At 47.8% G+C, this 14384-nt stretch overlaps 1 protein-coding gene across 2 annotated transcripts in view; it reads left to right on the top strand.

Moving 5' to 3' along the window:
- The window catches only part of THSD4 (thrombospondin type 1 domain containing 4), a 585083-nt gene that overhangs the window by 85258 nt on the left and 485441 nt on the right, over positions 1-14384 (top strand). For both annotated transcript variants that reach the window (XM_037137274.2, XM_053656867.1), the window contains one exon: positions 13494-13855. In XM_037137274.2, coding sequence (XP_036993169.2) covers positions 13494-13855 — 362 coding nt within the window. The remainder of the gene's footprint in view (positions 1-13493; positions 13856-14384) is intronic.

Here is a 14384-nt window from a genome sequence, read left to right as displayed (position 1 = left end):
TACTTTAGATGGTGGAGTCAAGGAGGACTCTTTGAGGAGGTGACATTTAACAGAAGATCTGATTGGTAAGAAAGAGTTTAATCTTCAAAGTTTAATCTTCAACTTTGAAGATTAAATCAAGTACATTAGTAAAGTGCCTAGCACGTGATAGGGGCTTGTACACATTAGTTTCCTCTCTTCCTTCAAGAATCAAATAAATATTATTTAAACATAAGGAAAGGGATTTTGTAAGTTGTCGGACATGCTTGGAAGGGTCTCAGAATGGTAACCAGGGAGTGTAAGTGGACTTCGGAAATGGAAAACGTGTTTGCAGCCCAGGTTAATAGGCGCTGCATCCAGGGGCGGCTGCCCAGGGGCGGTCCTGAGTAAGCGGAGGCCTTTCCCGAGCCCATCAGTGCCATGGCTCCTCAGCACATTTTCCTTTGTCGGAGGCACCTAGGTGTTCTTTTTCATTCACTTATTTATTTATTAATTGATTTTTAGAGTGAGAGTGAGAGAGAGACAGAGGGGAAGGGAGAGGGAGACAGACAGACAGAGAGAGGGACACTGATTTTTTGTTACAACTTGTATTGAGGCATTCTTTGGTTGCTTCTTGTATGTGCCCTGACCGGAGATCCAGCCCACAGCCTTGGCGTATACAGAAGTGCTCTAACCAACTGAGCTACCTGGCCAGGGCTTAGGTTTTCTACTTACCTATTTCCATGACCTGCTCCCACAGAGCATATAAATAGAGGGGCGGGCAAAAGTATGTTAATAACAACAGACACTACAATAATCAATCAATCAATAATACAAGAATAAACTCTGTGTTTCATGTCCTCACAACTATAAATGCACTTTTGCCCCACCATGTAACATCTTCACCTCCTCAATCGCATAATGTCAGACTTGAGTGGTAACCTTTTACCTATATGGGAAGAACTGATATAATTATTATAATCCTTAAAGAAGCATTGTATTATGCAAGACAGAGTATTTCCTGACAAAATTCCAGTTTCTCTTCTAAAGTATTGTGTTTTACACATATCAGTAATAATAACCAAGACTAAACTGACAATTGTATAGGACTTTACGGTCTGTGAAGGCCTTTGGTAGCCACTATTCTTGAGAATTAAGCACCAGGGGGTTAGGAAGAAAAGCCTGAGCTTTGGAGCCAGCCCAGCCTGGGGACAGATTCTGGCTCTGAGCATCAGCTGTAATTTTTTTTAAAAATATGCTTTGTAAGCTGAGGAGCTATAGGTCTCTGGAATCTTGGGTATATTCTCGGTGGTCTGCAACTTAACTTGGATTTTTTTAGTTTAGAATTTTCATTTTGATAACCTAAAAATATTAACATAAGTCTATTCTAGATAATCTGAGATAGTTTATTAACTGAATACCTCTGTTCTAGAGAGAAAAGATTTTTAAATTTTTGAATCCATGAAAGGGTGGAGACATGGAGTTACCACACAGGGAGCCAGTCCCCCCCCCGCCCCCCCAGGGCCCCTGAGGTCCTGCAGAGGTCGGACCACACCCACTTCAGCTTCACTGTTGGCTCTGTCTTTTGTGGGCCACTCACCCTAGCTCATTAGCAGTAAGTACAGTGGTAAATGGTAGTGATTTATTTTCATTAAGTAGCATTTTAAGCTTTTCAGCCTTATAGACTGATCCTTCAATATAATGAATTGGTGATTTAAAACAAGTTCATTTTTTGAAAAGAAAAAACTAATAACTCAAATGATGGTCTATTGTGTTCAAATTCAGAAGAATGTAGTCAGTAGGTGGAACTTTAAAGGCTTACATACCTCTTATAGTCACACCCAACATGTCTGTTTCATCCCATTAACCATCTATCACATGAAATTAATATTGTTCATTTGAATTTTTTGTTTTCAGTTTTGTACTGACTCCATTTTTAAATTAGCATAAGAGATTTATACCTGGTTGTTTCACAACTCGGGGTGTGGGACAAGTAAGAACAGAAATTAGAGTGGACTGTAGTGAAGTGTGCTCCAAATGCTGTCCTCACCAGGGAGCCGAGGCAGGCTACAGGGTGGATCTTGAATTTATCGGGTGAGGTAAGCTGGGGGTGAGGGAGGACTTTTGTCCAAGGCACAGAGCTGCATAAGGCTCGGTGTGGGTGCGTGACAAGTCAAGCTCAGGGAGTGCTGACAGGGGAAGCTGTAGGGCCAGACAGAGGTCACGAGGTGAAGGGCCTAGTGATCGAGGCTGAGGGACTGGATTTAGCCCCAGAGGCAAAGGGGAGCTCAAGGAAATCAATAAACACAGGGCTCCTGTTTTTGAGAATGTAATTCTGGAATTGCAGAAAGGGGGAGTTGAATGGATAGAGACCAGGTAAAAGCCAATGGGAGTGAGGCCTTGACCTAACCATGGGCTATGAGAATGGAGAAAAAGGGACAGAGTACAGAGCTATTTCTTAGGTAACACTGGTTTAATTTTGTGTCCAGTTGTGGGGTGAGGTTTGGAACCACTTCCGGATGAACCAGAAAATGGAGAGTTCAGAAGATGGAGCAGGTGTTCAGGGCCTGGTTAGGTGATGCATCAAGTATGAAAAGCCCACACATCATTCTGGTGGATGTGTCTAGCTGACTATGAGGAATGTAAATCTGGTGCTTGGGGGAGAGTTGGGGCTACCTGTGGATGAGGGAGACACCAATAGGAAGATCATTGCTGACGCTACAGTATTGCCCTATAAAAAGGTCTGGGTAAGACTGGAAGGCCCAGGACAGAGTCCTAACATTTGAGGAGCACACGAAAGAGCAGCCATCAGGTAGAAGAACTAAACAGATAGAAAAGGAGAAGAGAAGTTTAGGAGGAAACCAGGACAGGATGGCATCCTGGAGTCAAGGAGAGAGAAAGTTTCAGCAAGCAGGAGACAGAACATGAAATACCAAGTTCTTAACTTTGAAGACACAGGAGAACTGTCATCTGGATTGTCAGTCTCTTGTCCTTTAGGCACTTGGACAAGGAAAACAGCAGAGGCAGCAGAGAGCACCAATCTGGCAGCTGAACAGCTGTGACGTGTGCTTCCACTGAGAGGAGGTGCTTGGCATTTCAGGAACCAAATGAGCAGGGAAATAAGTAGTTGGTGCCTTTGTCATTCACTCATCCCTGTGGCCATTCATCCATCCTTCAAACATTTGCCGAGGGCCCGCCAGGTGACAGGCTCTGTGCGGCACTGTTAGTGAGATTGGATGGAGCAGAAGGAGAAGTCAGACAGCATCCCCGCCCGGAGAGGCTCACATGTTGCTGGGGAGCTGGCTCGGACACCGATAACTGTGGTGCCCGGTGGTAGGGTGCTGTGGAGAGGGATGTGTGCAGTGGCTCTGGAGCTGGGGAGAGAGACCACTTGACCAGTATGCGAAAGGTCTTCAGTGCTGAGTAGAAGTTCACAGGCAGAGAAGAGGGGAGAAGGGGGAGAGAGCATTGGAGCTGAGAGAGCAGTGTGGTGAAGGCAGGAGAGGAGAACAGGCCATGAGCCTTGGGGGTGGTAGGAGAGAAGTAGAATTGGAGCTGGAGTGGGAGGGAGAGGCCGTATTATGAAAGCATTAGAAAGCCATGGCAAAGAATGCTTGCAACTTACCTGTTGGAGAGTGAGAACTCAAGAGACATTGATAAGCAAGAGAGTAACGCAGTAGAGCTGGAATTCAAGCAAATAGCATGGGGAGGTCTGATTGGGCAAGGAAAAGACTGAGGCAGGGAACCTGGGTAGCGTCTCATCTCAAGCCATGTGCAGCCGCATTCATTCAGCAAACCATTTGTAGAATACCTACTGTGTGCTCTGCTCTGTGCTGGACGTGAACACGTTCCAGGGACAGGTTTTTGAATTGCCTGTTCTTCGGGGGCCTGCTGGCTCCAGCTGCTTCCTGAGGGCTGCTAGATGCGGAAGGGCGAGTCAGCAGGCAGGATCCTCTGTTGGAAGGTGGCTGTTCCTCAAGTTAACCGCTGGGTCCAGAAGCCGGCACTCTTCATTATGTGAATTACTCATTTTATTTTGACTGTCCTCGTTGGCTTGGGTTGCCGATAGGCAATTGCTGTCGAGAGCACAAGGCCAAATGGGCCAGCCACTGCACAAAAGGACACACCCAGGCCTTGCACACAGAGACGTCTGCTCCTGTTTCCTGAGTAACTGTGCAGCAACACAGGCAGGCTTGGTACCCAGGCACATGCTCTGTGTTATTTTTCTAGTTATAACCGAGGACGGTTTCCATGTGGCTGGTGATGAAAGAGTCAGGTCAATTTCAGAAGTGGGAGTGTTTCCGATTATGCAGATCCCATCCAAATATTTACCTCATTCCATCCTTTTGGCTGGGTCCTGCCTCTAAATATCGTGGCCACACATTTCGGCATTTAGGGAAGATCGTCTATGCTTAAAGCCTGCTCTGCTGGCAGTGGGCAACCCTGGGCACGACCTGTGGGATTGCCTCTTTCTGTTGTGGTTCTAGAAGAGAATCAGTATGGGGCAAGGAATGTAAATGCTCTTCCAGGAAAAATCAGAGCCTGTTAGCAGTGGAAGGGACCCTGGCCCTCATCAAGCTCAGCCAGCTCATGTTACTGATATGGAAACTGAAGCCCACAGCCACAGACCGACTCGCCCCAGATCACGGAGTGAGTAACAGCAGTCTTGGGGCCAGAAAACAGGGCCCAGGCCAGGGTTTCCCATGAGTCTTCCCTTCCTTCTTCTTTCATCTTTCCACAGTTCCTGTTGCTGCTCTAAAAGCACATTACAAATGGAGTCTGCTTAGCCTGGATCCCATGTTAGGCAGGTATCATTCCATGGCTGTTTTTCCTTTCTTGTATGATAAACTTTGATTTGACCTCGACTCGAATGGCAGAAGTAAAAGGGGTAGGTCAAAAAAAGCAGGGAATGTGAGGGTAAGAAATATTGTGGCTTGAGCATTTGGGAGCTAAGGAAGGGGCGGTGGAGCTCCAAAGCCTGGAAGGTAAGATCAGTTGAGTGCTTTCCTCTTTGAGCCTCACCTACAGGTATCCAGTGGCTGGTGATTCTCAGACCACAGGATGCATTTAAATCACTGGGGAAGCTTGTTTAAAATGCTTATTCCTGGGCCCTACCCCAGAGGTTCTTACTCACTAGGTGTGATGTAGGAGCCAGGAATCTGCACATCTGAGGTAGATGTGGGGTTGAGGGTGTTGCAGGTACTCCAAGGGTCACACATGGAGAAACAACAGGACTAGGAATGGAAGGACAGGCGGTACGTTGTGTTTTATTCCAGTGTTTGGGTCAGAGTTTGTATTCAGTACCATACCTGTGGATGAATACGGTACAGTTTGAGATATCTGAGGTCACTTGCTGTAAGGACTCATCAACTGGGAGGATACAGGAACTGAGAAACAGCCTTAAGGCCCTACACACAGGACTGGAATTTGCGGGGACAACCAAATTCCCACCTGCTGAGCTTTTGGTTGGCTGCAGTCAGTGGTTGTTTTCTTATCTGTGGCTCCTGCTTTAGCTACAACTTGATTTTCACATTTATCTATTTTCTCCTTGGCCTCCACTCTCTCCTCCTTTGTTATGGTCTTGTGCAAATGAAGCCTTTCAGCTGTTCCTGAAATGCATTTGTAGAACTCATTTATGCATAAATTACTACGTGGGGTATTCTGTTGCAATGGTCAAGGCCGAGAGCATTTTGCTCCAGTCTCCCATAGCTGTGAGGTTCTTACATTCATTTTGCATCTGCTGGCATTGCTGGGATATAAGATTTAGGACCTTTGCAGTGTGTTGGGTCAAAATCAAGAGAGTTGCTTGAGATGTAAGGCAGTATTTGTGTCTCAGAGAAAACCATCACAGTGGTCCTTAATTTAGATTTGGTTTGAGGTTGGAGTTTCTTTTTGAAGGTGTACCACCTCCCCAGGCTTTTGCGCAGCGTCCCAGGTAACAGATGTCCTAGCTGAGCTGCCGGCAGTGCGCTCCTGCTTTCCTTTGCTCTCAGCTGTCCAACACTTTGCTCTCTGGGCTCAAACTCCAAGGTGTATTTTTGTAATGTTTGCTTTAGGGTGTCGACTTGGTTATTATGTGGGTAAAAGCAATCCTACTTTTTCCAGTCCCTCCTAGAATGAGACTTGAATTTCAGATTTTGCATGTGACTCGTTTTCTATGAAGAACAGATGGTGGGTTTAATTTTGTAGAAAGAAAATTAGAAAGCAGTGAAATCTTACATGATTTTACATTAAGACCGAAACCAAATACATTGAAAACATTTAGGGCTGTTCCTAGTTACAGCTCTACTGGTGACCATGAGAAATTCCCGGGCTTTCTGTGACAAGGACTACCAACAACTCGACTTACTCCCTGCCTCGCACCCTCTGCAATCTGTTCTGAATCTTTCTCCATTTAGTCTATTTATTTTTATTTATTGAGCGAGCAATACTGTAACCATGACTGAAGTTTTTAAATTACAAGGAAACCTACCCCGTGTCTAGCTTCAGGAACAGATTGTGTATTTTCATTTTTCCACGTCTCCTTCCAGGCTTTGCTTATGCACCCACAGAATCTTTATGTTATTAGAGTCCTGATACAGTTACAAGTTTGTATTTGGCACTTCCACTTAACATTGCATTACAAGACTATTTTGATATTGCTTTGTATTGTTTGTGATTAGGATATTTCATTGAGTTATTAAGCCCTAATTTATTTGACCATCCTTCTATTATGGTCAAATACATTTATCCCCTTTAAAAAATGATGATGAAATAAAACACAGCCACAACCGCTCTGCTGGTTGCTTCTCTTCCTCTCTGAGATTGCTTGCTGTCTGTGCTTGTGAGCCTCTCATTCACTCAGGCCATCGTGTCTCATGGACACCTGGGTCCTCTGGTTCTGATGACTTTGGTCAATTACTGTCTGCATTCGAATCCTCCGGCCCGGGACTCCTGTAATCCCAAGGCTTCTGGCAAGTTAAGACAGCACTGTCTTATCCCCTCCAAGTCCTATACTGAAATGGACCTGGCTTATTTCATGTTGTCTTGATTACGGAACTTTATGTATTGTGATATTTGCAATCATTTAGATATGAATTAGGGTTCCTTACTGCAAGCAACAGAAACTAACATGAGCAATGGAGAATTTGAGTGGAACAAGCCGAGGGGACAGGTGGGCACCGAGGCAACCCCAGAGCAAGAGGGGTGGTTTCAAAGCACAAACAGCTGGTCAGGGAGCTAGTGCCAGGGTGCAGGACCCACCTCCACTCCTGGTCTCTCGGCCACTTTGCTGGAGATTCCCATTCCAGGGTGGGAGTGTCCAGTTGGCCCACGTTGCCTGCTTGGCTTTAGCTGGGATACATTCCCAAGATATATTCCCACCGCACTTTAAAATCCAGTGAGGAGGGGTGATTCCTGAAGGACCCAGGGAAAGGAGAGTTGTTGCCAGGCCGCCCTACACACTCCCCTTCCTGTCAATATACATTTGCACAAACATCCCTGCCTCATACTAACTTCCATACAACCAATCCCAAAGTGTCATTAGTTACCTCCTCCAACTCCAAAGCTTTGGGGGATTTCACTCCCCCCTCTAGTTCCAGCACAGCCTCTTCTTTCGCATGGCCCAAGCTGAGTCAAATGGGACGTGTTTACTCTGATTCTCCTACATCTCTGCTTGCCCTCCTTTCTCCTGCTCCCTGGCTTATGCCCCATAGTACCAGTTAGAGAGGCACCACAATATTAAACAGTTGTTTTAATATGAGGAAGGGGATAATAGGAGGTTTGGGGGATTTTATCCAAAATATACCAGTGCCCCTTTACCCTACCCTAGCCTCACTCCAGGCAGGCCCTATCATAAGCGGCTGGACCTGCCGCTTACACATTTAAAACTTACACCGCGACTGGTGGCGTCAGCTCTCCCGAGGAAGGGGTGACATGGAGGTCTGCCGGGTTCCTGCTGCGTGCCTGGCAGTGTGTGTGACGCTTTACTTCATTAATGCACTTCATTTACCCAGCAGCATGTCAGACTTGCATGATTTGTCTCTCGTGTGTGTTTTCAAAGCCTGTGCTTTATCCTCTAGGGCACTCTGCACCTCAATGAGCGCATCTGCAAAATGGAAAGAAGAAGCCTTGAAGTGAATCTGGTACCAGATGTTAGGCTTGTGTTAAAGCAGTTCAGGCAGATAGAGGATATTTGCAGACAAAGGATATTTTTGCTAGCTCTAATCAGCTCTTCCTTCCGTAACCCTCCAGTGTGTCCCTCCCGTTCTGTCAGTGGCAGTTCTCGCCCTGCCAGGGAAGGCTACAGCTGTCCTACATACACCTCGTCACCCACCCTGCTGCTTAGAGCAGTGCATCGCCTTCCATAACACAAGATCCCTTTTGTTTATTTTATTCTTTTAATCATTTAAGTAATTTTACCCTAAAGTTTTTAGGGTCCAGTAGTCTGCGTATGATGCCCTTTAAAAATAATCACTCAGATTTTAGTGAGCATCTGTTCACGTGTGAACAGTATGGAACCTTAACCACCCCAAAGGTCAGTCCGAATATTGCTGGACATGCCCAAAGGAGAAGTCCTGTGCGCTCATGAATGACGGTAAATTTTACTGACTCTGCCTCCCGGGGGCAGCCAGCCAGTTATATGAAGGTGGTGGTAGGTAGGTGGGTAGGTCACACTACATTTTAGTTTTTCATCCACGTTGCCCAGTTTAGTGGCGAAAGATTTTCCCATTGGGCTGTTTTCATTGCCGGAAGCTACTCAAGTTAGGTTGAATCGTGCTGAATCATTTGAAGCAGTGAATCATGAAATTGCATTTTTGTGGATCAGGAATGGTCAAATTTCAGTAATTGTTTGTGTTTCAACCTAATGCTTAGTATCTGCAGATAGGTTTATTCTCCATACACTTCTTGTTCTACCCCTTGTTTGCCTGCCACTAATTCGTACACTATAAATAGCTGTCCACTTTGACAGGTACGCCCGCCTTGCTCTGCACATAGATTGCATCCCATTGTTTGGACAGATCAGATATCACTGAAGCAGCCTCCTGCTTTGTTTCCAGATTTTTTGGATTTTGTTCTTACAAAAAAGGTTGCGATAAAAGTCTAGAAACACAACTTGCATGGTTTTATGCAGTAGTTTTGAGCATTTCTCCGGGGTGAACTGCCGGAGATAGAGCGGCGTGCATCTAAAGTTTTGATAGATATTGCAGAGCTCCCTCCAAAGGAGCCACCCTAATTTACACTCCCATTAGCGGTGAATGCTCTTGCCATATAATGTTGTAATGTTGTAAACTTTATAATGTTGTAAACTTTATAATCTTTACTAATCTAATGGGATAAAATGGAATTCTGTTGTTTTTGTTTTGCATTTATTTGATGATATATGATGTCAAACTGTTTTCATGTATTTTTCTGTTATATTAGTCAGCTTGGACTGCTATAACTAAAAATCATAGACTGGGTGGTTTATCTTCATGGTTCTGGAGGTTAGGAAGTCCAAGATCAAGGCACTGAGAGGTTCGTTTCCCTGGTGAGGACTCTGTTCCTGGCCTGCAGACGGCTGGCTTCTTGCTAGGTCTTCTTGTGGCAGAGAGACAGAGAGCTCTATCCTTTCTCCTTCTTCTCCTAAGGACGCTAGTCCCATCTTGAAGTCCCACCCACATGACATTATTTAAACCTAATTATCTCCCAAAGGTCCCATCTCCAAATACTGTCTTATTGGGGATTAGGGCTTCAAATATATGAATTTTGAGGGGGACACAAACATTCAATCCGTAATGACTATAAACTACCTGTTCATGCCCTCAGTCCCTTATTTGCATTGGGTTGTTTGTCTTTTTCTTACTGACTGGTTGACTTCTTTGTACATGAGGACATCAGCATTTGGGGTGCATTTCAGAAGTGCCTCAGGTTCTCCGCTCCAGTCTTCACACACCTGTGTGTGTGTGGGGGGAGGGGCACCGCACTGGCAGGTGACTGTCGGTGGTTTGTTGTCTCTCACCAGGATTTATTCCTTGGTTTTGTGGTTTGTCACTGACTAAAAGAGGTCTTGTTAGTCCTAATTTTAGGAATATTATGGCACAGAAGACTTGGAAGTTTTCCCATCTGGACTGACAGAGAACCCCTTGACTATCAGGGAGAAGGAGGGAGGAGGGTCCTTTGGGGGGTGGGAAGGGATGGACAGAGGGTGGGTGCTTGGTGAGACTAGGAGGCTGACGTCCGAGGCCCTTCTCCCTTTATATTTTTTCTTGGATTTTTCTTCCTTTTTTTCTCCTTCTCTGCATTTCCCCCCACCTTCCTTCCTTCCTTTCTGTTTTTCTGCCCCCTTCCCCTTTGTTTCTGGCTGCGTACTATAAAAACACAATTCTGGGAATGTGGTTAGATCTACACCATGGGGACTGAGATAGAATTTCAAGTCACTCACCACAATTCAACCATATACTAGAGAATTCTTATGAATAGGATAGGATGGAATGCGGTTTCATGTCCCCTCTCTCCCAGGGACCCGGCTCCATTTGGCTACAGGAAAGTAAATCAAGAGTAGGATTAGTTGTAGGAAGTGGATTTTTAGTGCACATCTAACACAAACAGTATGGATAGTGCCTTAATTATCTGTGTTACCAAAGTGGTAACTGAAATCCCCAAATGTGTGGGAAACCTACTCTGCCTTCATTTGTTTATCCCTACTGTCCTTCTGCAATACCGGAACCATCAGAGCGGATTTATTTCCCATTTCACCCTCCTGTTCTCCGCCAGCACTGGCAGGGAGGGGACATGCAGCAGGGGAAACACAAAAACACTAGAGTGGAGTCAGGAGACCTCAGTTAGAGTCCTGTCTGCGCCCCGCATTAGTCTGAGACTGTGGGCAAGTCATACAGCTCTTGGGCCTCGGTTTTTCCCTGTGAAAGAGACCAAGTCACACCAACCTCCTAGGGAGGCTGAGGGGCCTGTGCCAATAGAACCCACTGCCGTGCACAAGAGCGGTTTGCACCGTGCCGGACACAGAAAAGGTGCTCTGCAAATGTCTGTCCCCTTTCCTCTCTTGTCTTAGAAGTACTAACACGCTGTATTGGTCCCTTAGGGCCGTCATAACACATTACCACAAACTGGATGGCTCACAACAGCAGAAACTTATCTCCTCACACTTCTGGAGGCCAGAGTTCAAACTCCAGGTGCTGCCAGGCCCGCAAGCGCTCCCGACTGGGGGCGGCTCCCTCCTTGTTCCTTCCAGCTCCTGGGGACTCGGGCCTTCCTGCATGTGGCTTCTTCACTTCAGTCTCTGCATGGGTGGTCACGTGGACTCATCCTTACAAGGACACTTGTCATTGGATGTAGGGCCCACCGGGACAATCCAAGCTACTCTCATATCAGGATCCTTAATGACCTATGCGATGACCCTTTTCCAAATCCGGTCACATTGACAAGTTCTGGGTCCTGGCATGGACATATCTTTGGGGCAGGGTCACCATTCAACTCACTACCCACAGTTTAGGGATTTTTTTCTATATCAAGACTGTGGTCTGATTAGGCATTTGTATAACCTCAGTAAACCCACCATCAGTTTGATATTAATAAATCAGGACATGTGTGGGAAGAGAAGAAAGAACAAAAGCTTGTTTTCCTGTTTGTTTTGTATTTATAAGCAGACAAAAAGCCTTCTCTCTGGGGCTCCCAACGTAGCCGTGATGACTGGAGTGTATTCATCATTCCGGTGCTTACCACATCTGCTGCTCGCATTGCTCACACGTGGGTGGTGAGGAGCTGCAGACTTCCCGCCACGGAACCTCCCGCGGTGCCCGTGCTCCGACCGCAGCTCCCTCGGGCCCCCGTGGCTGTCTGACACCCGGCTCTGGACTTCAGCCGCTGCGAAGACTCTCATTTGTTCCCTGGCCTCCCTTTCTTACTCATGCTCCCTTGGTTAGACCCTGAACCTTCAGGAACCTTGGAACTACTCCGTGTACTGGAATGCAGAAGACAGGAAGTGGCCCCAATTGAACCAGTCCCGTGGCTTCAGGCTGGCCAAGTGCATGCCTGGGGACAAGGCCTCTACCCATGAGCTGAGTCCTTGCTTTTAGTGACATAGTTCGGCAACAGCAGTGGTGGCGCTTGCTGAGCACGTGGACTTCCTCCGGCTTGCTCACAGCCCACTCTGAGGTCCCTCGAGCTCCATCTCTCGTTCCCGTCTGTGGGGTGAAGGAACCCAGCTTTCTCGGTGTGCTCCCCACACGGGGCAGACAGTCCCTGGACTTTCTCACTGCCCAGGGGTAGTATGGGGAAAAAGCAGGAGTGCAAGTGTGAAAGGTCTTGGAGCTCTTGGGCCAAACAATGCTGCCCAAAACCAACATGTAAAAAAAAGGGGTGGGGGTGGGGGGTAAGATAATCTGGAGGCCTTTTTGCATTTTCAATGGAAGCCTGAGGATTGCTGAAAAACCCACCTTCTAAGGAAAGTCACAGCGTTGCTTGTCCCATGGAAAGGAAGGACATTCCAGAAGAGGGGACCAGAAGCACAAAAGCAGCCACCTGCTGGGGAGAGAGCGGGGAGCTGGACGGACTTAAGTCCCAGCCTTGCTGAACTGACGCAGCTGGGGCAGGTCACCCGCCTCAACCTGAGTTGGGGAACCTCACCTCTGCAAGGTGAGAGTGGCGGTAACCAGGGCTGCTGTGAGGGCTGGAGATTACACGTCTCCCTGGCACTCAGTGGCCATTGTGTGATTACAGCTATTTCTCTGTTCCCACCTCTGATGCCTTCTCAATGCCCCACCCCCCTTCACCCAGCTAGGGCAGCTAGTACCCCCAGGAACCTCCCCCAACCTTGGATTGGCTCTTCAGAGCTCTTCTGCTGCCCCGTTCAGGCCATACTTGTGGCTCTGAGGTGCTTTTCTCTTTGTCTTCAGGTACTAGCTCAGTACTCGTATACAGCTGGTGCTCAACCATGTCTGCATAATGAAGGCACAATAGGCACTCACCATTAGCACCATGCCAGGCCTGGTGGGGTAGGTCTCTGGGAAATGGCAAGTGAAATAAAGGGAAGTGTACACTCGCCCTCTGGATAGAACTTTAAAACTTTCCGATGTTTCCACCTCCCCTGATTCACCGTGGAAGCAGGAACTGTCCAAACTGTGACTGTGACTATGTAGTGCCAGGCTCTCTGCTCTGTACGGGTCCATCTGCCCTAAATCCCTTTCCAGCCTGACTGAGGCTAAGGGGACGCCCAGGCGAAGGCGGAGCCTCACTACAAGGCGAGGGAACCACGCTGAGCCCTCCAAAGCCACGGCACCCAAAGCAAGGACTACATTATGACTTTCCTAAGCCCCGAGCACTTGTGCCTTGGTGTGTCCCTTCCTCCATAAAAAACATTTAAAATTATATTTTATGAGTACACAGGTTTAAAGACAAATATGATCTGGGTGGGATTATACTCATTTTATTCTTCAAATTTTAAAACAGGCCCCGTGCCTACTTGTGCCTAATGGACAAGCCTGTCAGGTTATCCATAGTCTTTGAGAGCGAAGCAGGAGCGGGTGTCCTGGTCCCCTAACAGACCTCTGTCTCCGCAGGTCCCTCAGCGGATGGTAGCAGCCGAGGGCGCCCCCGAGGACAGCGGTGGCGGAGTCCCAGGCGTCTGGGGCTCCTGGGGCCCCTGGTCCGCCTGCTCCCGCAGTTGCAGCGGTGGTGTGATGGAGCAGACCCGGCCTTGCTTGCCCGGATCTTACCGTGCGCGTGGCAGCCCGCGACCCGGAGCTCCGGCGCACGCCTTCTCCGGCCACGTGGTGTCGGCTGTGCGCACGTCGGTGCCGCTTCACCGGAGCCGTGAAGAGTCGCGCGGCCCAGCCGGCATCAATGCCAGCCGCCAGGGCCCGGTGGTGAGGGGCAGCCGGCATCCCCAAGCACGGGCCCGAGAACCCATGGCGGACAGAAGGTACACACCCTCCCTGCCCCTGCCTGCCCGCCACGCGCTAGGGCCCTTGCGGAGTCTTTGTCCCTGCCCCCTGCCCCCTGCCCCCTGCCTCCTGCCTCCTGCCCTGTGTGCTCTGCACCACAGATTGCTTGGTTAATGCATTGCTCCTGCAGGGTGGGGAGGAATTCTTGGCTCCGTGTATCTCCTTTCATCTTTTGATTTATTTGCAGCTTTTTAAAGTGTTGAGGCCACTCCCATCCCACTCTGTGGTTCTGAATAGTCTTCAAAGTGAAGCTAATTCTAAGAAGCCCTTAGGCATCAACCTTAGGGAGGCCCTGTGGAGGATGAAAAGAGGGGACCTAGAGTGAGGAGACCTCCCTCCCAGTTCTGACTGCCTGGTGCAGGGGGAAAGGAGAACCCTGGCCCCGGGCTGTGGGGATTTGAGTTGAGGACAAGGTACCTTATAATCCAAAGTGCCTTTTAACCTCCTGAGTTTCAAATCCTTGGACAAGTCCAATGTCTCAAGTATTACCTGCTCTCAGGTTGTGTG

The sequence above is a fragment of the Artibeus jamaicensis genome, unplaced genomic scaffold (genome assembly GCF_021234435.1).
Source record: "Artibeus jamaicensis isolate MK-2021 breed Jamaican fruit bat unplaced genomic scaffold, CSHL_Jam_final scaffold_286, whole genome shotgun sequence".
Lineage (NCBI taxonomy): Eukaryota > Metazoa > Chordata > Mammalia > Chiroptera > Phyllostomidae > Artibeus > Artibeus jamaicensis.
Note: the sequence above shows the minus strand (reverse complement) of the source record. Positions and strands in the feature narration are given on the sequence as shown.